This window comes from Myxocyprinus asiaticus, chromosome 40 (assembly GCF_019703515.2).
Source record: "Myxocyprinus asiaticus isolate MX2 ecotype Aquarium Trade chromosome 40, UBuf_Myxa_2, whole genome shotgun sequence".
NCBI lineage: Eukaryota > Metazoa > Chordata > Actinopteri > Cypriniformes > Catostomidae > Myxocyprinus > Myxocyprinus asiaticus.
In genome coordinates, this window is record NC_059383.1 from 23,459,631 (window position 1) to 23,484,922 (window position 25,292).

The 25,292-nt window shown below is 39.1% G+C and overlaps 1 protein-coding gene across 2 annotated transcripts in view; it reads left to right on the forward strand.

Moving 5' to 3' along the window:
• The first annotated feature begins 7,766 nt into the window (after positions 1–7,766).
• LOC127431350 (serine/threonine-protein kinase TAO1-like) overlaps positions 7,767–25,292 on the forward strand; it is a 32,517-nt gene continuing 14,991 nt past the window's right edge. Inside the window, exons 1-14 of one of the 2 annotated variants that reach the window (XM_051681768.1) lie at positions 7,767–8,293; positions 13,584–13,796; positions 16,835–17,082; positions 17,572–17,643; positions 18,248–18,349; positions 18,502–18,547; positions 19,122–19,218; positions 21,020–21,133; positions 21,222–21,313; positions 21,413–21,506; positions 21,600–21,681; positions 22,886–23,053; positions 23,251–23,451; positions 23,946–24,083. In XM_051681768.1, coding sequence (XP_051537728.1) covers positions 16,951–17,082; positions 17,572–17,643; positions 18,248–18,349; positions 18,502–18,547; positions 19,122–19,218; positions 21,020–21,133; positions 21,222–21,313; positions 21,413–21,506; positions 21,600–21,681; positions 22,886–23,053; positions 23,251–23,451; positions 23,946–24,083 — 1,338 coding nt within the window. In that variant the 5' untranslated portion in view covers positions 7,767–8,293; positions 13,584–13,796; positions 16,835–16,950. The remainder of the gene's footprint in view (positions 8,294–13,583; positions 13,797–16,834; positions 17,083–17,571; positions 17,644–18,247; positions 18,350–18,501; positions 18,548–19,121; positions 19,219–21,019; positions 21,134–21,221; positions 21,314–21,412; positions 21,507–21,599; positions 21,682–22,885; positions 23,054–23,250; positions 23,452–23,945; positions 24,084–25,292) is intronic. The other variant, XM_051681767.1, reaches the window with a different exon arrangement.

The window sequence follows — 25,292 nt, forward strand, 5'->3', positions numbered from 1 at the left end:
TAAAGGTTAATTTCCCACATCTGTGGCTTTTTAAATTGCAATTAGTGCCTGTGTATAAATAGTCAATGAGTTTGTTAGCTCTCACGTGGATGCACTGAGCAGGCTAGATACTGAGCCATGGGGAGCAGAAAAGAACTGTCAAAAGACCTGCGTAACAAGGTAATGGATATTTATAAAGATGGAAAAGGATATAAAAAGATAACCGAAGCCTTGAAAATGCCAGTCAGTACTGTTCAATCACTTATTAAGAAGTGGAAATTTCGGGGATCTCTTGATACCAAGCCAAGGTCGGGTAAACCAAGAAAAATTTTAGCCACAACTGCAAGAAGAACTGTTTGGGATACAAAGAAAAACCCACAGGTAACCTCAGTAGAAATACAGGCTGCTCTGGAAAAAGACGGTGTGGTTGTTTCAAGGAGCACAATACGACAATACTTGAACAAAAAGGAGCTGCATGGTCGAGTTGCCAGAAAGAAGCCTTTAATACGCCAATGCCACAATATGCCTGACAACACCTTGACATGTCTCACAGCTTCTGGCACACTGTAATTTGGAGTGACAAGACCAAAATAGAGCTTTATGGTCACAACCATAAGCGCTATGTTTGGAGAGGGGTCAACAAGGCCTATAGTGAAAAGAATACCATCCCCACTGTGAAGCATGGTGGTGGCTCACTGATGTTTTGGGGGTGTGTGAGTTCTAAAGGCATGGGGAATCTTGTGAAAATTAATTAATGCATTCTTCTGCACGAAAGCTGCGCATGGGACGCTCTTGGACTTTCCAGCATGACAATGACCATAAGCACAAGGCCAAGTTGACCCTCCAGTGGTTACAGCAGAAAAAGGTGAAGGTTCTGGAGTGGCCACCACAGTCTCCTGACCTTAATATCATGGAGCCACTCTGGGGAGATCTCAAACGTGCGGTTCATGCAAGACGATCAAAGACTTTACATGACCTGGAGGCATTTTGCCAAGACGAATGGGCAGCTATACCACCTGAAATAATTTGGGGCCTCATAGACAACTATTACAAAAGACTGCACGCTGTCACTGATGCTAAAGGGGGCAATACACAGTATTAAGAACTAAGGGTATGCAGACTTTTGAACAGGGGTAATTTCATTTTTTCCATTGTTGCCATGTTTTGTTTTATGATTGTGTCATTCTGTTATAACCTACAGTTGAATATGAATCCCATAAGAAATAAAAGGAATGTGTTTTGCCTGCTCACTCATGTTTTCTTTAAAAATGGTACATATATTACCAATTCTCCAAGGGTATGCAAACTTTTGAGCACAACTGTAAATTAGTATACTAATAATATAGTTTGTACGACAAAAATGACTTAAATATTGATATATTTCTCACCCACACCTATCATATCTTATCTGAACACATGGATTTAACCACTGGAGTCACATTAATTACTTTTATGCTCCCTTTATGTGGATTTTGGAGTTTCAACATTTTGGCACCCATTCACTTGCATTGAGAGGACCTACAGAGCTGAAATATTATTTTAAATATCTTCATTTGTGTTCTGCAGAAGAAAGAAAGTCACACATCTGGGATGGCATGAGGGTGAGTAAATGATGAGAGAATTTTCACTTTTGGGTGAACTATCCCATTAATGTACCAAAATTTAGACTGTCATTGGCAGCAGGTCAATTGGTACCACTGCATCTAGTCTTTGGAAAGCTCTCCCACAGAATCTCAGATATCTCAGCATTTTTATTTTGTCATTTTCTTATATCATGCTAATTTTGTTTTATATTTTTCTTCTGACATGCTTTCATGCACTTGGCTTTATCTATTCTCTCATACCTGTATCCGTTTAATCACTTTGATTTGTCATAAATTATGAAGAGACTGTGAGGATACAATGGATCAAAATACCTCAGTAGCCACAGAAAGCCTTATTCCCAATGCAAGAGATTCCACAAATTATCAGTCTTGGATAATCCAGAAATAGATATTAACAAATTGAGCTTTCTAGATAATTAAAATCAAATGTTTTAATATAAGTTTTTATTAACAAAGTATTTCATACCTGGAATCCAATTACTTCACATTTTTTGTGTCTTACCATTTAGAAAAACTCCTTGGCTTGATCTTACTGCACCTCAATGTTAAAGTTTTTAAAGGAGCAAAATATCACCATCTACAGGATGAACCATGGATTGCTAATAATTGTAATACCAGGATAGTGCAAATGAGACAGAGGCAGCTCTCTCTCTCTATCTATCTGTTTTACAACACATCAAAGTTTTTATATTCTGTATATAATGCTTTATATTTCTTTATTTAGAGACGTTCTTATCTTGGAAAAGTAGTACAAAATTGACAACCTTTCTGCATTAAAAGGTATTGAAAATCATTCACGGATATGTGCCGACCCATCTGTGTCAACCACAATCACAAAGCTTCAACAAATCAACAAGTTCAACAAACCAGTTTTGCCTGTCTGTCGCATTTTGAGGACAGCCCGGGCATGTTTTCCAAAGGTATATATACTAGTCATGCCACGGTATATTGTACAGGGAAGCAGAAAGAGAAAGCAAGTAAAGATTTTCGGGCATTGATCAGGGTGGTGTGGGAATTTATGAATTTGCACACTACAGCTGCACAGACTCTCACTATCAGCAACACTGAACAAGTCTTCAGCTCTCACATTCTACATCTTTACCACAAACCATAGGTGAATTATGGACCAGGACAATGGGGCCATTGCCCAGGAGCCTTTGACTACCAGGGGCCCAGGAGGCCCTGGGTTGCAAGGTCTCAAGGCCCATCAACTTTGAAAACAAATGTTTAAATATGCTTAAATATGTGGGCCCCAGAGCTTATACAAGGCCCCCTCAACAGGGCCCTGTGACTATGAGGGCCCCCAGCCCTCTTATAAGAGCCTTTTGCCTTCCTATTTATAATTTAAAAATGTTGAGCAACTCTTTAACCTTATAACGCCACACATATAATTTTTGATACATGACTTTCTAAAGCCTCTACATCATCATCACGATGTGAATGAGATTTCTACTGTCTACTGGTGAAAGTCGTCATGCTCTACTGGAAGTAGAAGACCTTGTTATAAAAAATGTCAAAAATAGCTATGTGGGGATGGGGGCGTGGTTGTGTATCTGTCTGCAGGGCAGGGAGAGCGGTAAGGCTCCTCACCTGGGCTGTCATTATCACTTACACCTGTGTCTTGTTATAGTGATGGCGGAGGGAGACCTGAAAAGGCCGACAGATGCATCAGTTGGCAGAAAGAGACAGCAGAGAGAGGTGTGTGCGTGCGTGCGCGCGCGCGCGTGCGCGTGCGCATGAAGGAGTAATAAAAATACTCAAGTTGACAGTTTCCGCTGCCTCCTGACTCCTTCATTTGCCCCGAAAATACAAACTTTGTTACAAGCTACCTTCATGTTTTGATGCACTCATCTTTTTTATGTGAAATTCTTGCTGATTTTGATAAAGTAAAATTTAACAATAATGTTTATTTTTGACTTATATTTCAAAATTAGTATTTATTGAATTCAAGCAACATGTGCTTAAAATGTCATTATTTTGTAGAAAAATAGGTTTAAACAGGTTTAAAAACAAATATATTTTCTGACTATTAATTCACATGTTAGGCTTTATATGGTTAAGCTTTATTCTTTGTATAAAAGTGCTGTCAAACAAAAAATTGTATTATACTGTTCATTGCTATAACTGCATAGTCTGCCCTACATTACAAAAAATAACTTGGCGTTTGGTCTGAAAGTTTAAAATAGTTTTAAATGCTTGAAATTGGAACTTTTTACAGGTTTTACGGAAAGAAAGAAAGAAAGAACATCTTAAAGCAGATTAAAGGGCTTGTGTGTAAGTTTTGACAGCTGAAGTCTGAAATCACAAACATTCCAAAACAGAATCTTAACTCATTTAAAAATTCTGTCAATGTAATGTAGTCAAGAGGATTTTTGGACACTTTGAAAAGGCTTCAATTATGTCTTCACAGGACTTTTCGATGGAAGAATAATAATGGTAGCCAAGCTGTAGAGTCGTTCCAAACAGAATTTCCCCAAAAATGACCAAATGACCACTTTTTTTGAGCCCCACACCTTTCAGCCTTTCGAAGCTCTCACAACTGAGGGTAAAGTCTTAAAAGAAAACTGGCCCCAGGGCCTTTGCTAGTCATAATCTGCCCCGCCACAAACAACTAAACATTTCCCAATCTTTCGCAGAGAAAGCAAGCTATGACCTTTGGGGTTTGTGCACAGTGATTTAGAATGAAATCTGGAAAGATTTATGAAAAGATGGTTTAGAGCTATTTAGGTGATTCTCACAAAACCTGTCAAGAAAAATTCCTCATCCTAATTTATTTCTAAATCAAATAAAACAAATAAAAAATGATATTTTGCACATAGAAAATAAAGCCTATTTCTAGGTCAGTAAAACATATTTAACATTGTGACATTATTTTTATGATAGTTACGCACATACTACCCCCCAATTCTCGTTCCATCAATCCATATTTTTTTATTTTATTTAATTGTAAAGTATTTATACAGCATAGTAGTAGTACTCCCTTGGCACTGGCTGATTTTAATTAAAAAAATTATTGACCAACAGCATCTTTTTTTTTTTTTTACTGTAAGTAAAAACAAGACTGTGCTATGGTAATGAGAATAATTAAAACAATGGGAACATTAAAGAAAAATGTCTGGATACGTTACAGAAATGAGAATTCAGGGGTAAAATGTGCTTAAAGGGATAGTTCAAAAATATATTATTAAAAATAAAATTATTTTATCAATTACTCACCCTCATGCCATCTCAGATGTGTATGATTCTCTTGCTTCTGCTAAACACAAATAAATATTTTTAGAAAAATATGTTGGTCCATTCAATGCAAGTGAATGGGTACCAACATTTTGAAGCTCAAAAAGCACATAAAGCAGCATCAAAATAATCCATTGGCCCCAGTGGTTAAATCCATGTCTTCAGAAGTAATATGATAAGTGTGGGTGAGAAACAGATCAATGTCCTTTTTTGCTATAAATTCTCCTCCCTGACCAGAAGGTGGCAATATGCACAAAGAATGTGAATTGCTAAAAAAAGAAGAGGAAGAAAAAGAAGAATGTTACTGGCTGAGTTTTGAATTGCATACTACCATATTACTCATAATGTTTCTGCCATAGACACATATGGCAGAAGTATTAAGAGTAGTATGGGTAGTATGCCATTCCGAACTCAGCCAAAGTGAACGTGAAAGTAGAGATTGATAATGAAAAATTTAAGATAATTACTTTTAAGCTGCCTTTATGTGCATTTTGGAGCTTCAAAGTTCTGGCCACCATAATGAGTGGATTGATGGTCTCAGACGTGGAGGCAACTGAGATTCGTCCTCCGCTACCCGGATTGAGGCGAGTCACTACGCCACCATGAGGACCTAGTGCGCATTGGGAATTGGGCATGCCAAATTGGGGAGAAAATGGGAGAAAAGGAGAGATTATTATTTATTATAAATAATAATAATAATAAATTGACCTATATAAATAAAAAATTTTCTTACCTCCACAGAAATAACCATGACCATATAGTTAACAAGAATGGAAAAGACCTCTTGCAGCTCTGTCGAAGTCTGGGTCTGTAGGATATGAAGAGTTACTTTAGGTAGATTTACATTTTGCTCACCTCTTGGGAATAGCACAGTGGATTATATGATAACAGACTTAGATCCTTCATCTCTCAGAGCATTCACTATTAGAGAACTAACCCCTCTATCTGATCACAGCCAAATGACTGTGGATCTCAAAAGGACAAGAACTAACATTAGCACACAGCCCAGTAAGCTGTACAACATCAGAAAACCATACAGATGGGCTGAAAACAGTACAGAGGTGTACCAGAAAGCAATAAGTAGTCAAAAAATACAAGCACTCCTAGATAACTTTCTGGAAACCACCTATACTCACACTAAAGAAGGTGTTAATCTAGCTGTGAAACACATACATTTTATATTTGAAAAATCTGCAAAACAGTCAAAATTAAAAATGAAAAAATTGACAAAATCATATACTCAAAAATGACAAAAATTGGTTTGATCAAGATTATCAAGCAATTCGTAAAAAACTCAGAATGTTATCTAATCGGAAACACAGAGATCCAAACAACACAGAGATTTGCCTTCTTTAGTGTGAAACACTAAAACAATACAAACATACACTCAGAACCAAAAAAGCACAATATACTCAAAAGCAACTGACAATAATTGAGAAGTCTGTCAATACAAACCAATTTTGGACAATTGGAATAATCTGAAAAAACTGATCATGAAGAATTGGCTATTCAAAATGGAGAAATATGGGAAACCCATTTTCAAACACTATTTAATAAAGAAGAAACAGATACAAATTCTAAACAACATCAAATAATCAAACAATTGGAAGAACTAGAATTGGTAATCAAAGAAAATCAAAATCCATTAGACTTCCCTGTAACTGAAAAGGAACTTAAAGACAAAATGAAAACCCTGAAGCCCAGAAAAGCATCTGGACCCAATGGGATACTGAATGAAATGCTTAAAAATACCAGCACTACACCAGCGTTCAGCCACGTTTCGCGGGAAAAGTTCTCAGGGCAGAATTAGGCAAATATCCACTAATTATAAAAATACAAAAAACAGGCAATCAAATTCTGGAAACATCTAAAACTCAGTGACCCCCAGTGATACCATTATAAAGCCCTGCAATACCAAGAGTTGAGCAAAGTAAACAGTCTCCTCTCTCAGCTGGTCCAGAGCTTTAGTCCTGATGGTTCACTAACATCCACTAACTCCCATCACACTAAAGATCTGGAGCAGAACAACCCAGCCAAACTAATTAGATACAGACAAATTTCAGCACAAATGAAAGATTACTATATCACCTATTGGGAAAATCAAACTCAACAACAGAGTAAAATGCAATGCTATCTCACCCTAAAAAGAGAATACACCATGGCAGACTATCTGTACACAGTGACGGATAAAAATTTGAGCGCCACCTTGACAAGGTTCAGACTCAGTGGACAAAACCTCGCTATAGAAACGGGCAGACACAGGAAAACATGGCTGCCACAGCAAGAAAGGTTGTCCACACTGTGATCAAAACAAAATAGAGACAGAGCTGCATTTTCTAACAGAATGCAAAAAATATAAAGACATCCGGGAAACATTAATTAAACAAAATTAAACATATACACAGCACATTTAATAATTCAACAAACTATGAAAAACTGCCCTTCCTGTTAAGAGAACACAAAGACTGCTGTGTGATAGCAGCACAATGTGTCTGTCTGCCACACTATGAGGAACAGTGAGTGAACTGACTTTATTCTGTCTCCATTTTTTTATTATTATTATTATTATTCTTTTTTTTTACTATGGCTCTTTCTTATTCTTACTAGTTTTTTTTTTCTTCTTCCTCCTTTATATATATATTTATTTTTATTATTTAACATTACCATTTTACCTTATTTGTCAACTATACATTGTATATTTCTTTCTTTTTTCTTATTATTATATAATGTATATTGTTTTGCACTGTCTTCGTCTTGCAGTCTTATTTGTATATAAAGCTCAGCTGTAAATGCTTTGGCAATACGAATGTACAAATATTTGTCATGCCAATAAAGCACTTTAAAATTAAAACTGAAACTGAGAGAGAGAGAGAGAGAGAGAGAGAGAGAGAGAGAGAGAGAGAGAGAGAGAGAGAGAGAGAGAGAGAGAGAGAGAGAGATGAATGAAAATCAAATCACTGCCCGGCCACTCAGAGCACAACAGACGCGTTACGCATGAGGAACTTTTACGGCCGGGGCGACATTGAGTGGAGCGGAACAGAGGGACTGTCACGTCTCGAGTGGTTATAGAGAGCTCTCATGGTGCTGGTTAGCGATCTACCCACATCATTCTCCCGTGTTTTCCACGAAGGAAAGGAGGTGAAAACTACTCGCCGCCATTTTTTGGAAGTGACTGACTGGGAGTAGGGAGTTAGCTGTAAATTGGCTAGATTTGAAGGGCCCCAGCTGATTTAGTTTATATTCCCTGTGAGTCATCACCTTCAGCGCTGTCAGTGCCGACAGTTTGGACGCTGTAAATACACCGACTCTTCTTCACTATACGAGCTGCCGAGGAAATAAACGAAAGAGATTTTGTTTACAAATCTCTCCTGTTTTCTCACAGTTTCCTCCCATGCTAACTGGTGTGGGCTAGGTTAGCCACATTAGCACGTTGAGGTTTTCTCTTGGAGTGCTCTCAAACCTGGCCTGGTGGACGGGTAAGTTCAACTACACCCCCAAACGCGCCGTTTATCTGTGATTGTCACGACCGCACCGATGTCTCGTAACAGTCGTGTCGTTATTTTGTCGTCATACGAAGAAAACTTGGCTAACATTCCACTAACTGCTCAGCTAGCAGTACAGCTCGCTCATTTCACATACATTAGTAGATGTAATGGCTAATTTGGGTTTGGGCTTTGGTTTGGTCCACAACTTTTTGTGTGAAACGACCAAAATAACAATTGATTGTCATTAATGAGAGGGAATTCTGCTACTAGGTAGGTTTATTTTGTGCACATGACATTTCTCTTCCACCATGCAGGGTTACTATATACATGTATTATAGTGATTTATTAATGCAAATGAACGTTGACAGTCAAAAATTGAGTGTCGAATAGACTTTCGGGAATGTAGCCAACTAGTTAAATGTTTAAAATTAGTCAACTTACATAGCCCATGTAATGCTTTGAAAGATTGAACCGAGAGTTGGGGAAATTGTGCATTTGTTATGCTAAATAAATCCTACTAAGTTTAACTAAACGAATCCGCTATCCTCGTAGTTACTAAGACATTGTTTATGGTCGCGTATTATTACAATGACACTCCCTCTCTGCCAACAGCATGCTTTAACTAAGTAAAATCAAGCGAAATTGCCTTGTTGTCGTGTATTGTCATCATTATTTTATAAAATAACTATCAAAGGGCTATTATGACAAGCAAACAGTTCGTTAAAGCCCTGTTTTATCAAGTTGGGTATTCGCTGTATTAATTGCCGCGCGCCGCATTCCTCATCTCTCTGTGTTGACATTGCGTAACACACACACCGGACTGGCTAACAGCCCTTGCGCTCTTCCCTAGACCTATATTACAAAGCATCATAGTCACCTGGCCTTTGGACAATACAGCTCGCTCCTTATCTCAATTACCCCGTGTAATAGATATTTTTCAAACACCATCGTCTCTGATAACAGACGCATAGCCTGAATATCGATCGTCTGTTGAGAGCTGTTGAAGAGGACAGCGCTGCTCTTCCCTTTCTTTGTGAATGTGGATCTGGTGATCAGTCGGCTTGTGTATATGTGTTCATGTTACATTTAACGCTTTCTAAATGTCCTACGCAAGTTACAAATGCCCCAATGCATATTATATAGTGAATGAATAATGGAAACGTGGTTTTTAATTATCTTTTGTTCTTAGCAAGGTGCATGTGGTTGTTTTTATTCATGCTAAAATCTAAGTACAAGCTATTCTAATATGATTAACATGAATGATAAAGCTGTGCTATCCAGGGAGTTTTCAAGGATGTGATGACTAACTGAAATAACAATTTTAGGGACAAATTTAGCATTATTTCCTTGTTTACCTAAGTGGTAAATTGGCATAGGGATTCTGTAACATTATATCATACCTTCCCAGACTGTCATTTTTGTGAATCATACTAAATGGAAGCAATTATTCCATTCCACTACATAATTTTTTATACTGTTTTGTACAACTATACTTTATGGTTGTTTATAGTGACCCGATGTTAACATTTATATTAATCATGAAATAATGTATGAGCCACATCTCATAGGCAGTTGCCTTTTATATTGGTGAATGTTTATAACCCACCCATATACAAATATTCAAGTTGCAAAATCACATAAGTGCTATGTAAGTAAAAATATACCCAGACTGAAGGGGTTCATTTTGAGATAACCGGCTGAATGTACATTGTCCCGCTTATTACACGGCTACTAACCAAATAAGTAAATACATCGAAATAAAATATTTTGGTTGAAATTATGTAATTTGAGAAGAAATCACTGAACAGCTGAAAACAACCTCCTGTTTGCGTTGGAGTTCTGTTGATGTTTATTTTGTGAAAATGACTCCTCATTATCCTGATTATTACAAGACTACTTGCCAAATGAACAAATAAAAGGACATGAAACATTGATTTGAGATTAAATAATTATTTTTAGCTTACTTGTAGAGATCACACAGTGATCCTAGTTGTAGTAAAGATGGCTCGCAATACTTGGATGAGCGGTCTGCCATGTGGATGTGCGGTTGTTACTAAGAAATATCAGGCCTCAAGATGGCGCCATTGACCAATTAGTATCGCTTATTCCAGAGAGCCGTGTAATAAATGGTGGTATTGGACGGTATTGCCAAATCTACTCAGTTTAGTCTTACAGGCAAGCATTTTCAACCTACTGTGGGGTAAATTATCATGATTAATGATATTTACATTAATGGTTTAAAGGGCCTGCTGTAGGTCAACCTATTGCAGTGACACTAGTAAGCAACAGCAATTCATTCTCTGGTTCCTCCATTATAAATGGCTTTGAACAGCTGTGGTTCACCTTGGCTTTAATCGCAAATTCTGTTTATATTCATATCTGTTACTAGCACTTTCTCAGTGTTGTATTTTCTCTTTTGCGCTCAATACTTTCTGCCAACATTTTAATTGTCAATTCATACTCGCAGTCACATCTTAAATGTTCTACTATACTAAAATGAAAATTGGAGTCACAGTGCTTTAAATATCAGAGATCAATATACACCTTTAGCTAATCTGTATCACAAACACATTTTTGACTACATGTCATGTTAAAACTGCATTGTATTAGCCTAACTTTAAGCCTATGTTTGCAGTACTGTTTCTGTAGACCGAACTAGTAACACAACAAGCATTTCAGACTTTTGTTTGATAATATGGTATTGCCCTGTTTAACTGTCTTGTTCGAAATATGAGTGACTGGACTAACCACTTTGGTTTGAATGTTAACATATAAACTTCCATTTAATTGGCATGCATTGCATATTTAATTAAAATTCTGACATGCTCTTGAAGTTTAGTGACACACTGGGAAATAACAGAAATATCTGAACTTGATTAGTGTGTGAGAATGTCACCTTTGAAAAATTAAACTGGATGCCTGGACCAGGAAGGAGGAACCTTCTGTCATGAGAACAATTTAACAGCAGAGATCTTGATCAATAAAGGAGAATTCCAGTAAAGTACTGTCATGCTCTTTCACACAGACAAACTCGAAAGAACAAGTCTGTTATTGTTTGACTTCTGTATACAGCTGAATTATGACTTCACAAGCTGAGCGAAAACATGATCTGATTAACTATTGCACTATTACTATCAAACAATAACAATGTGTGGACAGACAATGCCACCAGAACCCTTATCTTCTGAAAGGGTATTCAACCTGCAAGTGAAACTAGTGCTGCTTGGTTGAGGAAACATTCAATGCAAACATGTATACAATCAGTCAGAAAACCATGGATATTTAAAATGCGAATGGGGTGCCCTGGAATGCCAAATAATGAACTTGAACTCTCAGCAAGACTCCACCTTTTCTTTGACTCTTCAGAGTCTGTTGTTTTTATTTTCTCTGCAATATAATGCCTTGCTCTACTTTGTTAGATTTGGTTTCCAAACAGACCAGCAGAAAACGTTGTGTCAGTTATGAAATAGTTTGAGAGGTTGTTTTCAAAGTGTTACTCTTTGGAAGTTTGATATTTGTCAGTCAACAATTTCTTATGCTGTTGAAATGCGCCTGCAACTTACTGTTAGAGCTGTCGGGAAGAAGTCCGTGTTCTCGGCTGCTCGCAATAATCAAGCTGCATTCATTCATATAACGTGACCTTGGGCAGCTGAGTAAATTACATGCTCCAATAAAAAATATGATTTTTGAATATGCTTGCCTCATATTTGGCCTAGTTTGATGTTTTCAGTCATTCTGAAAGATTGCAGAAAGTTTCTATGAAAGCTGCTCTCAATGTTGAGAAAGTGAGAGTGTTGGGTGGCAATGATTTAACCGTGGTGTGAATTCCTTGCAGAGGTTAAGACCCGACAAAGCCAAACCCTAAATCCACACTGCTTATTGGAGATTAAGTGCCAACAAATCTCTCTAGCTCACTTTAAAAAAGTGTGTTGAAGGGAATTCCTACAAGGCTAACCAGAGATCATGGCCAAGTTCCTGTCTGTGTCACACTAGTTACTAGTCTGTCTCTCCGATCTTGCAGTTTTTGCATTGCTTACAGGCAGCACAATGGAATGTTGCTTAAGCAAGACTCAACTAAGATGCAAGGCACAGGTTAAGATTTAGTATGGACTGCTCGTTAACCACAATTATTTTCACATTTTTCAGAGTTATGCCTGCTCAACCTTACTTAATGCTTTTAGTTTACAGCCACCCAGCCCACTACCCTGCAACACATAAAGGCAGAAGTATACTTGGCACGTCCATGTTGGCGATCGCTCCGCACATAGTATGCGTGACGTAAATTTCGTCATAATCCAGTCCGCGCGGCCAGATTATCTCAACTCGCGGATGCGGTCTTCGTCTGTGCGCATCGTCTGTGCATGTGCCGGACACTGATTCTACTAAAAGAGTATCACAAAGAAGTTGTAGTGGGCATGCGTCAAACACGTTCTTATTTGCTCATGGTCAGAAGAGTATACTCACAAATGCAACGCGGTCGACCAGGCGCGAGGCGATCCGGAACATGCAAAAACGAAGTATACCTGGGCCTTAAGAGCTAATTGTCATATATTGCGCTGAGCAGACCTTCTTCAATTACTATAACTCTCACTTCCATTTAGATCTGAAATGCGTAAAATGAAATGCAATTCTTTATATTTTTCCAATTTACCCAAAGCTTAAATACAATTTCCTTTTTTTTATTGCCAGCATCTATAAAAAGTGAAGTGATAATTATGTATGCTAATTATGTATGCACTTTTGAGAAGTTGGATTAAAAACATTATAAATATTTTAGTAGTCTCTGGTGTATAACAGAATTCTTTATTGGTTTATGTCTGCAGTGCTGGTTTCTGTTTGGTCCCAGAGGAGCATCTGTAATGAGTAATTCAGCAATTTTTCTGAAATGCTACATGTTATCGCCATAGAATAGGCTGATGCTTTCTGATATCCCTGAAGGAAGTGTTTTTTTTATATAAAAAAAACAAAGTCAATGAACTCAACACAGTTAATTAGACTTGCTCAGCCAAAGTCTTATATACTGTGTGACAAGATTGTGTCCTGTGGGGTTAGTTTGTCTGCCCTGAAAAAAAGTCATTACTAAAGTCGAAACCTTTGGGTTTATGTTGTGAAATATTGGCTGCTTTTGCAATCAGCAAATCACACAACGTCATACTTTGACTGCCAAGTGTAAATAGTGGTGCTAAGAGCATCTTTTGTGTGTGTGTGTGTGTGTGTGTGTGTGTGTGTGTGTGGATTATTTCTCCCCTTTTCTCCCCAATTTGGCATGCCCAATTCCCAGTGCACTCTAGGTCCTCGTGGTGGCACGCTATTCTCCGTGCCGTCCATGCACAACTCACCACGTGCCCCACCGCGTGCGAGAACCACATTATAGCGACCACGAGGAGGTTAACCCAATGTGACTCTACCCACCCTAGCAACCGGGCCAATTTGTTGCTTAGGAAGCCTGACTGGATTCACTGAGCACGCCCTGGATTCGAACTTGCAACTCCAGGTGTGGTAGTCAGCGACTAAGAGCATATTTGATAATTATTGCTCATCCTTGTCCTAAATGTGTATTCACCCTGAAAGTGGCTGCATTCACAATGTTAGTGTTTGGGATTAAGAAGCATATTTCCTAACAGGTGTGACTCAAATTGTACTGTTTATATAACAGGTTTAATGAATTGAAACCATGTTAAACGGCCCGACATTCTAAACAGCATTGACGAGATGAATGGGAGAAAACTCTGTCACATGCACAGACTTTTCACATCACCACCCTTGAAAAAACTACCATGAATTTACTATAACACTAACCAAGGAGCTTTAAAATACTGACACTAACTGTATTAACTTTTTAGGCAAAAATAAATGCATAATTGATATAATCATATCACTACTATAGCACTATTACATTTATAATAGACAACATTAGGGAAGTGAGGGAATACCATTCATTTTTGTTACACATATGGCTGTTTATAAATGTTTATATTTTGTATTTGTAGTTTTTAAAAGTGTTCAGGGTACTATTTTTCATTACAAAAATATCATAGTTTGTGTTATAGAAAACATGTTACATCTAACCATGGTTGTGAAGATCCATGCTTGGTTTTACATGAGGTTAACACACATGCAATGCAGCTATGTGCGTCTCTCTCGAACCGGTGTCTCCGGCTGCCCCTTATCTCGCTCTCCCGCTGATCAGCTGATTAAGCTACTCCATCACGGCCCGGCCACTCCCTCCTCCTCGTCACACTCCTCCCCTGCCTGATTCAGGCTGGGGTGCCACGGGTCTGACTAACTCCCACCCCATCTCTTAGGGGGAGATTCTGCCCTTCTGGCCGTTCTGTCAGCCGGTGGTCCACCCCGCCTCCTGTGAACCTGGGGGAGAGACGAGGGGAGGCATGGGGAAAGGGCGAGCGGAGACACACTAAGAAAGAGAAAGAAGAACTTGCTCGCCGGCTCCGGGACGCGCTGTTGCCCGGTCCTCAACCACTCCTCCACCCTCTGATGGACGCCAGCTCGCTCCTCCCCCGGTGGACAGCAGTGAGTCCTACAGCCCCTGGCGGACGGAACTGCTCCTCCCCTTTTCGGATAGACGGCCGCGGTTCCTCCGGCTCTCACCGGCTGGCAGCGACCCCTCCATCCCCAGGCAGATGGCCGCGGCTGCTCCCCTGGCAGATGACAGCGGCGAGGACTCTGCAACAGCACATCCCTCCTCCCTCCTGGGTTTCGGCACCACTGTAACAGTATAAGGATGAGCAAGGAGGAGGCAGGAACTGGCCGAACAGTAAACATAAACATTAATAATATAAATGAACTTAAAACAACATAAAACATAAGGACACAGACATACATGCAACGCAGCTGCGTGCGTCTCTCTCTCGAACCGGCGTCTCCGGCTGCCCCTTATCTCGCTCTCCCGCTGATCAGCTGATTCAGCAACGGCCGTGCTCCATCACGGCCCGGCCACGCCCTCCTCCTCGTCACAAACACAAACAAAGAGTTTTAAAGGATACATGATGCGTGTTTGTTCATACAGTGTGGTCCAAAACCTTCAAGCTCCAAAACAAAGGACATTAAGGCAGCAGAAAGATAAGCCATACGTCTCAAATGGTTTAATCCATGTCTTCTAAAGTGATTAAATCTATTTTGGGTGAGAAACAGACCAAAATGTAACTGCATATTTTTAGAATAATAGTAAAAAAGGAGCTACATGTTGGTCTGTTTCTCGCCCAAAACCAATCATTTTACTTCAGAAGACATGGATTTTGGGTAAATTATTCCTTTAATTAAAAATCTCACAAATCTGATTGATTTTAAAAGTGCACAGTTTGTCATTAGCAACCATGTGAAACTCACTTTCTCATACAATGATCCACACTACCTCTGAATTTTTGCTGAAACAGCTGTCACACATTAGGCTATATTATTGACAGCTCTCCTCATCTTGGTCTTCTAGGTCTCTCAAAGATTTACCCTCTGTTTTATTTTATAGCTCAAGAGGAGAAAAGAATAAAATCCAAGCCTGTCAAACCATTAAGCATTTGGTAGTCACCCTCCTCAGCCTGTCTTGTGACTCCAGCTTCCTTTCTGTGTTGTCACATTTCTGAAGGAATAGACATTACTTGCTTGCTTGTTTAAAAAAAAAAAAAAAAAAAAAAAGTCTTGAAGAGCTAAATCTGTGGTGAGTTTGGTGAACGACAGGATTCCTTAAGACTTTTAAGAGAAAATGTTGTTATGATTTTGTCTATTTGTCTATGCTCTTCTCAGTAGATCTGATGACCATGTGCTAAGAAATGACAGCAGTACAGCAGAGAATAAAAGGAGATTTATTCTAAACAAATACTGTAGTTTTCTACATTTTAGGGACTCTAATATTGTGCTCTCTTCATAGTTGAAAGCACTTTGCTTAAAAGCATAGAAAGTGGTTCACACGTTTTCATATTTGTATAAGCAAAATTCCACTCAGATTTATGCTGCTATAATGTCCTTGTTCAGTAGCATTGTAAAGAGAGTGGAGGGATGGATTTGCCATTGAACTGTAAGAATTCCTGCATGGGTTCTGTAGTGGTCTTCACAGGGATCTGTCCCCCCCCCCCCATTGTCACAGTATAGTTCAGTCATTCATTCTTAGGAGCATCCATCCAGCTAATTGTCTATAATGGTTTATGAATACGCCCACACTTTGACGACTTGGTGACACATTGATTTAATTCCCTCCAAACATGAAAAATCCAGAAGATGCTATAAGAATGCAGCAGAACAGGTCAATGAGAAAACTGGGAGCACATCAGCTGTTGTACTTTTAAAGCTGTTGTATTTACAGCTTATAGACAGAAAAGGTGAGGTCCTATTTGGAATCAGTATCTGAGCCGAGGTTATGACTTTTACTGTGATCAAGTTAGTTTCGAGTAGCCAGACCTTTGGCTTAAACGGCTTAAATTGACAATGAAGAGCCGGGTAACTGACACGTAAAGCAATCGATCACAAACCACAAACCTTTCGTAATTTACATGTGTGTTGACATTTGTCTTTCTACTGTAGGTCTCAATGCATATACTGCCTCCCTCTGGCAGATGAGTAACCAGCGGGGCCTGACGTGTCGCAGTCGCACGGCCAGATAGTCCTCTGCGAGTGCGCCGGGTCCCCTGGCTCGCAGCATGCCCACCACCAGCCGGGCAGGGAGCCTGAAGGACCCCGATATTGCAGAGCTCTTCTTCAAGGAGGACCCCGAGAAGCTCTTCACAGACCTTCGTGAGATTGGTCATGGCAGCTTCGGTGCTGTTTATTTTGTACGTATTTCATGTGTCATCTGTTGTTATCCATTGTGGGTCTTTAACATATCTTGCAAATTCAACTGTGCTTGAGGTATGAATAGGGCACAGATTAGCATGTGTACTTTTTTTTTAAGCATAAAGACACAAATCTCATGTTCTTATGGTGGAGAACTATTCTATATGTTAGATTAAATATTACCTAACATAAATTAGCATAGCATAAAAAGTAGCTAGTTAAAAAAAAAAAGTTTCTATATAACAGTACATTTCAGGGTTCTAAATTCTATTCAGACTTGTCCCAAACTTTGGTAACAGGTTTGTAATTTGTTCATAGAATGTTGAAATAATTATAAAATAACCTTTTCAGCTGTGCATACAACATTTTCTGAAGGTTTTTTTAATTTATTTTTTTTATAAAGAATTTCAAGAAATTTTTGTACCCTTTTCAAGTGCCAACAAAATGTTTTGGTAAATTGTGAAATACCTGCTGTATTCCCTGCTCAGGCCCGAGATGTGCGGACTGCAGAGGTGGTGGCCATCAAAAAGATGTCCTACAGTGGGAAACAGTCCAATGAGGTCAGTTTTCCTGAATTCCATTGTCATTACACAGTCATGCAACTGTTGTTGTGGATTCAACAGTTCTCTGCATTTTGAGGGTAGACATGATGGAAATTCAATTATGTAATGGTTTCTGTGTGCTGTCCCTTATTATATTTGGTTCAGAACCAATAGCAAATGTGATATGTATCCATCACAGGCAATCCAATCTCATTTCACTAACAATGGCTTGGCTCAACATCATACAATCCTTATTAAGCAACAATTAAAGAATCCATTGCTGCAGTCACATTTAGTCTCTCGTGTAACACCTCATATTGAAGCAAAGGCCATTCATAGTTTAGTGGGTGGCTGTGTTTTCCCTTGTAATTTCAGATTAGCAGTAATCGGATTAGATGTAATCTGTGTTTATTCTTCAGAAGCTCTTAGGACTGACTTTCTTTTTCAGACCTATGGTAGTGAGTTGATATGTTCAGTCTGCTCGTTTTAAATAGTGGAAACTGATTTGCCTATTGGAATTCGTTGCACACTTCGAAGGAGCTGTATATTAATGGAAAGAGAGGCACTTATTTTCAAGATGATTGCTCATTTTTTGGTCTTACTTAATCTTCTCTTTACTTAGAAATGGCAGGATATCATTAAGGAAGTCAAATTCCTCCAGAGAATACAACACCCAAACAGCATAGAATATAAAGGATGCTACCTGCGGGAACACACAGCATGGGTAAGATCTCACCATTCCCTGGCTTTCTCTCGTTCTCTCTCTCATGGGTGAAGCATCATAATGAGTATTTCAACAACAGTTGTATACTCTGTCCATTTACCCCAACACTACCAAATATTTATGAAATATTTAATTTTCTTTTCCTTCCTCAGCTTGTCATGGAGTATTGTTTGGGGTCAGCCTCTGATCTCCTTGAAGGTGAGATACCATTCAGTTTTTTATGAAACCTGTATCAATATTTTCTTCAAGCATCAATTATGCTCAAAGCAAAAGTGAATCTTGAATACTAAGCTATAATATTTTGATTTGTGCTATTATATTTCAAGTTGACTGTTAGACTTAAAAGAATAGTTAACCTAAAAATGAAAGTTCTGTCATTGTTTACTCAGCCTCATGTTGTTACAAACCCCTATGACTTTCTTCCCCCCATCAAACACAAAAGTAGATGTTAAGCAGAAAAACAAAAGACTAAATTGGTCGAAATATCACTTTTTTCTAATATCTGTGTGGTCTATTCTCTTTTTTTTTTTCTACATTTGTTATTTTTTTTCTGCACCTGTACCAAACTTGGTTTGGGATGTGCACATTTACGTGATATTTTTTTACGCGCAGACTTGACAGTCTCAGTCACCGTTTGCTTTCATTGTTTAGAAAAAAAGATGCAATGTAAGTGAATGGTGACTGAGACTAACATATTCTAATATCTCCTTTTTAATTATTGATTGTCAGTTTGGTGACCATACACCCATTATCATGTTTTTTTTATCCTTAGTTCACAAAAAGCCTCTTCAGGAAATTGAGATTGCAGCAATTACCCATGGTGCTTTGCAGGGCCTTGCCTACCTTCATTCCCATAACATGATTCACAGGTTAGTGCTTTTTTCACTATCCAATGCAAGTGTGTGTGTGTGTGTGTGTGTATGTGTGTGTGTGTGTGCACACACCAGTGAGTCTGCTTAGTTTGTTTGGCTTATGAACATGCTTTGTAAATTCACTGTATCATGAGTAGTGTTTGGAATTGATAACAGTTCAAGTATTAAATCTACAGCACCACAGCAAAAGAAATGGTTTTAGTTGAGCTGTCAGTCTGAATTGATTGTGTTGCGTGCGAAAGACGGTGCTGCAAAATAGCACAAATCTTTCTATTGCATTGTCCTCGCTGGCTGCATGCACGCACAATATACCTACTGCACCTACTGTAGTTCGATTCGCAAACAAATGAGCCAGTTCTTGTAATGAATCAGACAAAAAAGTGCTTCCTCAAAAGCACTAAAGAGTCATTAGCCGCTTTTCCACTCTCGGGCCAGTGCGAGCCAGGGCTATTAACTGGTCAGCCGGGGCCAGTAGCCTCGGACCTCGAGCTGCGAGACCAAAATCGATCAGCATTCTCTTCACTAACAGCAGGACAAAGTCCCAGCACACCGTCCATGATCTCGAACCGTGGAAAGTTCTTCCTTTGGGCACCGCTTTGTCCATTGTGAATCTTAAAGGATTTGTACTGTGTCGGCAATGTTTTCCACCGATATGCTGGTGTGTGACGTCACACAAACATGTCGGGACCCAGAGGTGTACAAAGTTAGTGATAAACATTCACTTTTATTAAATAATATCGATCAGTGAGTCAAAGTTCCTATATTACAAGATATTAAATCTTGTTTAACAAACGTCTGCAGAGACAGGTGTACAAACACTATAAATTAAACTCTCTTTTGATGAGCGTACACCTGTAGCACAAATGTTAGCTTAGCAGCATTGTTTATCAGTTGGGTTGCTAGGAGATGTTTCTGGAGACAGTTGAAGCCCCTGCTAAGCTAACGGGAGCATTGCAGTTTTGTTTGTTTAAACTTTATCTTCTGAGCATGATGGCAATGGAATGCCTTTATGGTCGGAGATCGGAGATATCAAGTAGGAATATTCCACATCTGACTTGAATGGAACATAGCATGAGCATCTCGCTAAACGCTGCCTCTGACATTGACCATGCCTCAATCCCCAGTTGGCCTTCTGTGGCCCAAGGGTAAAACGGAAAATGGGCACGATGAAGCCCGGAAGTGACAGCGGGAATGTAAACTGGCCCTAGAACGCATTAGCATGCCCTCATTAATTAATATTATTAATGCAATCCCTTATCATGAGATTTTACTGAAAACTTTGGATACTGCACTGCCTGTTGGTGTCAAAGAAAACCACCCAACTTTTTTTTTTTTTTTTTCTCCCCTTTTCTCCCCAATTTGGAATGCCCAATTCCCAATGCGCTCTTAAATCCTCATGGTGGCGAAGTGACTCGCCTCAATCTGGGTGGCAGAGGACGAATCTCAGTTGCCTCCACATCTGAGACTGTCCACACATCTTATCATGTGGCTTGTTCAGCGCGTTACCATGGAGGCTTCACGCTATTCTCCACGGCATCCACGCACAACTCGCCACGCGCCCCACTGAGAGCGAGAACCATTATAGCGACCACGAGGAGGTTACCCCATGTGAATCAACCCTCCCTAGCAACCGGGCCAATTTGGTTGCTTAGGAGACCTGGCTGGAGTCACTCAGCATTCCCTTGATTCGAACTCGCGACTCCAGGGGTGGTAGTCAGCATCTTTGCTTACTGAGCTACCCAGACCCCCAAACCACCCCACTCTTGACTATTCTGTGTACGTCGTCTTCTCCACTTAGGGATATCAAAGCTGGGAATATCCTGCTTACCGAGCCTGGACAAGTCAAACTGGCAGACTTCGGATCTGCCTCCATCGCCTCTCCAGCCAACTCTTTTGTGGGGACACCATATTGGTATGCACACTGATTGTCTTTGTACCATATAAGAAGTAAATTAACACTGCCTGGTGCATCTCTAATACAACTTTCCGTTTGCTCACAGGATGGCCCCTGAAGTGATTCTAGCCATGGATGAGGGACAGTATGATGGAAAGATTGACATCTGGTCTCTTGGGATCACCTGCATAGAACTAGGTGATGATGCACAAGTGCCGCTCAACATAAAATCAATTATGCGTTTATTTAATGTTGTGAAAGGCTACATCTTACTTTTGGTTCTCCCTGTTGCTGTAGCGGAAAGGAAGCCCCCTCTGTTTAACATGAATGCGATGAGTGCCTTATACCACATAGCGCAGAATGAGAGCCCCACGCTGCAGTCAAGTGAATGGTGATTCCTCATATGCATGTAAAAAAACCTGTTTGTATTAGTGCGCAGTCCTCAGTCATTGATTAAACCTGCCATGTTATTCTTTCTCTCTAGGACGGATTATTTGAGAAATTTTGTCGACTCTTGCCTTCAGAAAATCCCCCAAGACAGACCACACTCTGATGATCTGTTGCAGGTGTTTTCTTTAAACTTTCAAAGTTTAAAGGATAGTTCACCCACGTATAAAAATTGTCTTTATTTACTCAACCTAATGTTGTTCCAAACCTATACACTGTTACTTTTTCAGAGGAACATAACTTTTAAAAGAATCTTAACGCAGATATTTTCCATACAGTTCATAGCGTCCATGTCACTCATGTGCTATAATCCAAGTCTTCTGATGCCAGACTGAAATTTAAGCCATTATTCACTGAAAATCTTCCCCTCCACCGATACTCTGATATATATCATTCACGTGTTTTCTTATCTACATGTGTTTGACATCATTTACGCCAGTCAGTATTGATTCTCGCATTAATCATGAACAAATGCAAGTGTGCCAGTTCAAAATGCTGAATGGAAAATTAAATTTGAGAGCTGCAGTGAACGGGAAGACTTTAAATTAAAAGAATGTTCTGGGTTCAATACAAGTTATGCTCAAGCGACAGCATTTGTGGCATACTTTTGATTACCATAAAAATTAATTTAGACTCATTCCTCCTCTTCTTTAAAAAGAGCTAGAATCGAGGTTACAGTGAGCCACTTACAAGCAAGTGAATGTGGCCAATTTTTGGAGGGGTTAAACACAGAAATGTGAAGCCTAAAATGTTATAAAAGCACTGTTAAAACTTGTGTATTATTTCAGCTGTAAAGTTGTTTAAATTGTTATTTTTGCAGTCGTTTAGGGTTTGTTGACATGACATCATCATGGGAACGAAGTTGTAAACTTGGCTATAACTTTACACAGAAAAGGTTAGTAAGTAATTTTATCACACTAAAATCATGTTTACACGCATATCCTTTGTCTTGTGGCTATATTTTTGAAACATTGAGTATTTTATTGTTAAGAAATTGGCCACATTCACTTCCATTATAAGTGCCTCACTGTAACCCCTGTTTTTGCTTTTTTAAAGAAAAAGACGAACGAGTCAATTACTTTTTGTGGTAATCGACATTATGCCACAAATGCTGTCGATTGAGCATAACTTGTATTGAACCCGGAGCATTCCTAAGAAAAAATAACTGCATATGGGTTTGGAATGACATGAATGAGAGTAAATATCGACAATTGTAATTTTTGGATGGACTTTGTCACTTTTTTTTTTTTTTTTCACAGTAATCAACAGGAATACTTTCTCCGCTAACATCCTTGTTTTCTACTCACTCTGTTGAAATTATAGCATGCCTTCGTCCAGCGAGAGAGGCCAGAATCTGTCCTGATGGACTTAATTTTGCGGACAAAAGACGCTGTCCGAGAGTTGGACAACCTGCAGTACCGCAAGATGAAAAAGATCCTCTTTCAGGAGGCCCACAACGGTCCGACAGCCGAGACCCAGGAGGGAGATGAGGTCAGATTTCAAACCTTTCCTAGTATAAGAATTTTAACTAGTGGTCAACCAATATGGGGTCAGTAATTTTAACATTGACTGGATTTTGGAAAATGGAGGTACAGAATTGTTTGTTGTTTTTTTTTTTTTTTTTTTTTTTTTTACTGAATGACCATGAGCAGTGCTGAGCACTGAACATCCTTTGTCTGTGTGTTTAGGAGCCGGAGCATGGTGCTGGGCGTACGGGCACAGTGAGCAGTGTAGGCAGTAACCAGTCCATTCCCAGCATGTCCATCAGCGCAAGCTCTCAGAGCAGCTCTGTGAACAGCCTTCCAGACGCTGCTGATGACAAGAGTGACCATGACCTGGAGAAGGACCACACTGTGATGTCTAACAGTTCGGTCATACACCTCAAGCCTGTACGTTCATACACCTCTTCTTAAAGTTGAAGTGTCATTTTTTTTTTCATGTTTTTTTGTTAAAATACTTGGGTTAAGACTATTTTAAGTATTAAAACATCTTAATATGCAAGGAAATTTATACGAAAGCCATCTGTAGGATGATTTCCCAAAAATGTGTAAACACTGTGGCTCTGTGGTGCTATCAAAACATTGCGCTGTTTAAGCATCCTGACCAGCACGACAAAGCAGCACTGGCTCGGCCAATGGCATGAGTGGAGCGGGACTATCTGTTTGTGCAACAACTGGCAAACGGGGGAGCGTTAGGGAAATCTGTTAGAAAACAATCTATTATTGCAATTCTGTTTGGTGTTGCTAGTGGTGCAGAAATTACACCGCTTTAAAGCATAATAAAAAACGTATGCTCTTCCAGTACACACCAAATCAGAGATGTTCTACATCCCAGTAAACATGTTTATGCCTGATATACATTTTCTTGCTCTTGTGACCTTCAGGAAGGAGAGGAAGTTTACCATGAGGATCCTGAGACACGTCCTGGTCCTACAGATGCCCCAGCAGCACCTGCACAGCCCCCACAACGCAAGCACCATCGCAACCGCGAGCACTTTGCCACGATTCGCACAGCGTCTCTGGTAGGTCACTGAGTCCCATTTACCTGGTGTTCTTACTTGAGTGCACAGAAAAGATTCAAAAATATGCAAAATATTTGCTGTATTCACAAGATCTATTGTAGGGTCATTTTCGCTTAGTTTTTAAGTTTTTTTTTTTTTTTTTAGTTAAAAAAATATTGATTCATCACATTCCATAAGTCTGGGATTTTTGCATTTGTGTGCTTTGAGTTGGTTTTAAATTTTATCCTAAATTCAGAAAAGATGTAAGATCTTTTTTTTTCTTGAAAATGTTCATTAACAGGTTTAATGCACAAATACGCTTTGAATGACCCTTTTCCCCTTTTTACACCTTGCATTAATATTTGATTATCGGATCGCTATCGGATTGCATTTGACCACATAAAATGACCGGTGTAAATGCACCCAAGGTGCATTGTAATCGGATCTAGATGGCATCATTAAAACCACATTCAGAGTTGGTCAGGGATGGATTCTGACCACATTCAAAGGTGTAAATGCAAATGTGTTTTCATTAACTAAGTAATTACTTATGTGATGAGGTTATGCTACATTCATCTTTTGTTAAAGCACTGTGTTGCAAGTTCTTGCCTGTTTATTCTGCCATTGAAATGTGAAGAAAACAACAGACACTGCATGCCATCTTGCAGTCTTGTTACCTGAACAACAGTATCCCATGGATTATTGAAATACATTGAATATCTCGTCTCTCTCCTGTTTTCACTATATGGGTCGCGTAACACTCACCTGATACCAGGCTTCTCTTGCAAGTTTCAGTAGAGAAGCATACAGTTGAAGTCAGAAGTTTACATACACTTTGGTTGAAGTCATTAAAACTCATTTTTTAATCACTCCACAGATTTCATATTAGCAAACTATAGTTTTGGCAAGTTGTTTAGGACATCTATTTTGTGTATGACACGAATAATTTTTCCCAACAATTGTTTACAGACAGACTGTTTCACTTTTAATTGACTATATCACAATTCCAGTGGGTCAGAAGTTTAAATACACTAAGTTAACTGTGCCTTTAAGCAGCTTGGAAAATTCCAGAAAATTATGTCAAGCCTTTAGGCAATTAGCTTCTGATAGGCTAATTGGAGTCAATTGGAGGTGTACCTGTGGATGTATTTTAAGGCCTACCTTCAAACACAGTGCCTCTTTGCTTGACATCATGGGAAAATGAAATGAAATCAGCCAAGACCTCAGAAA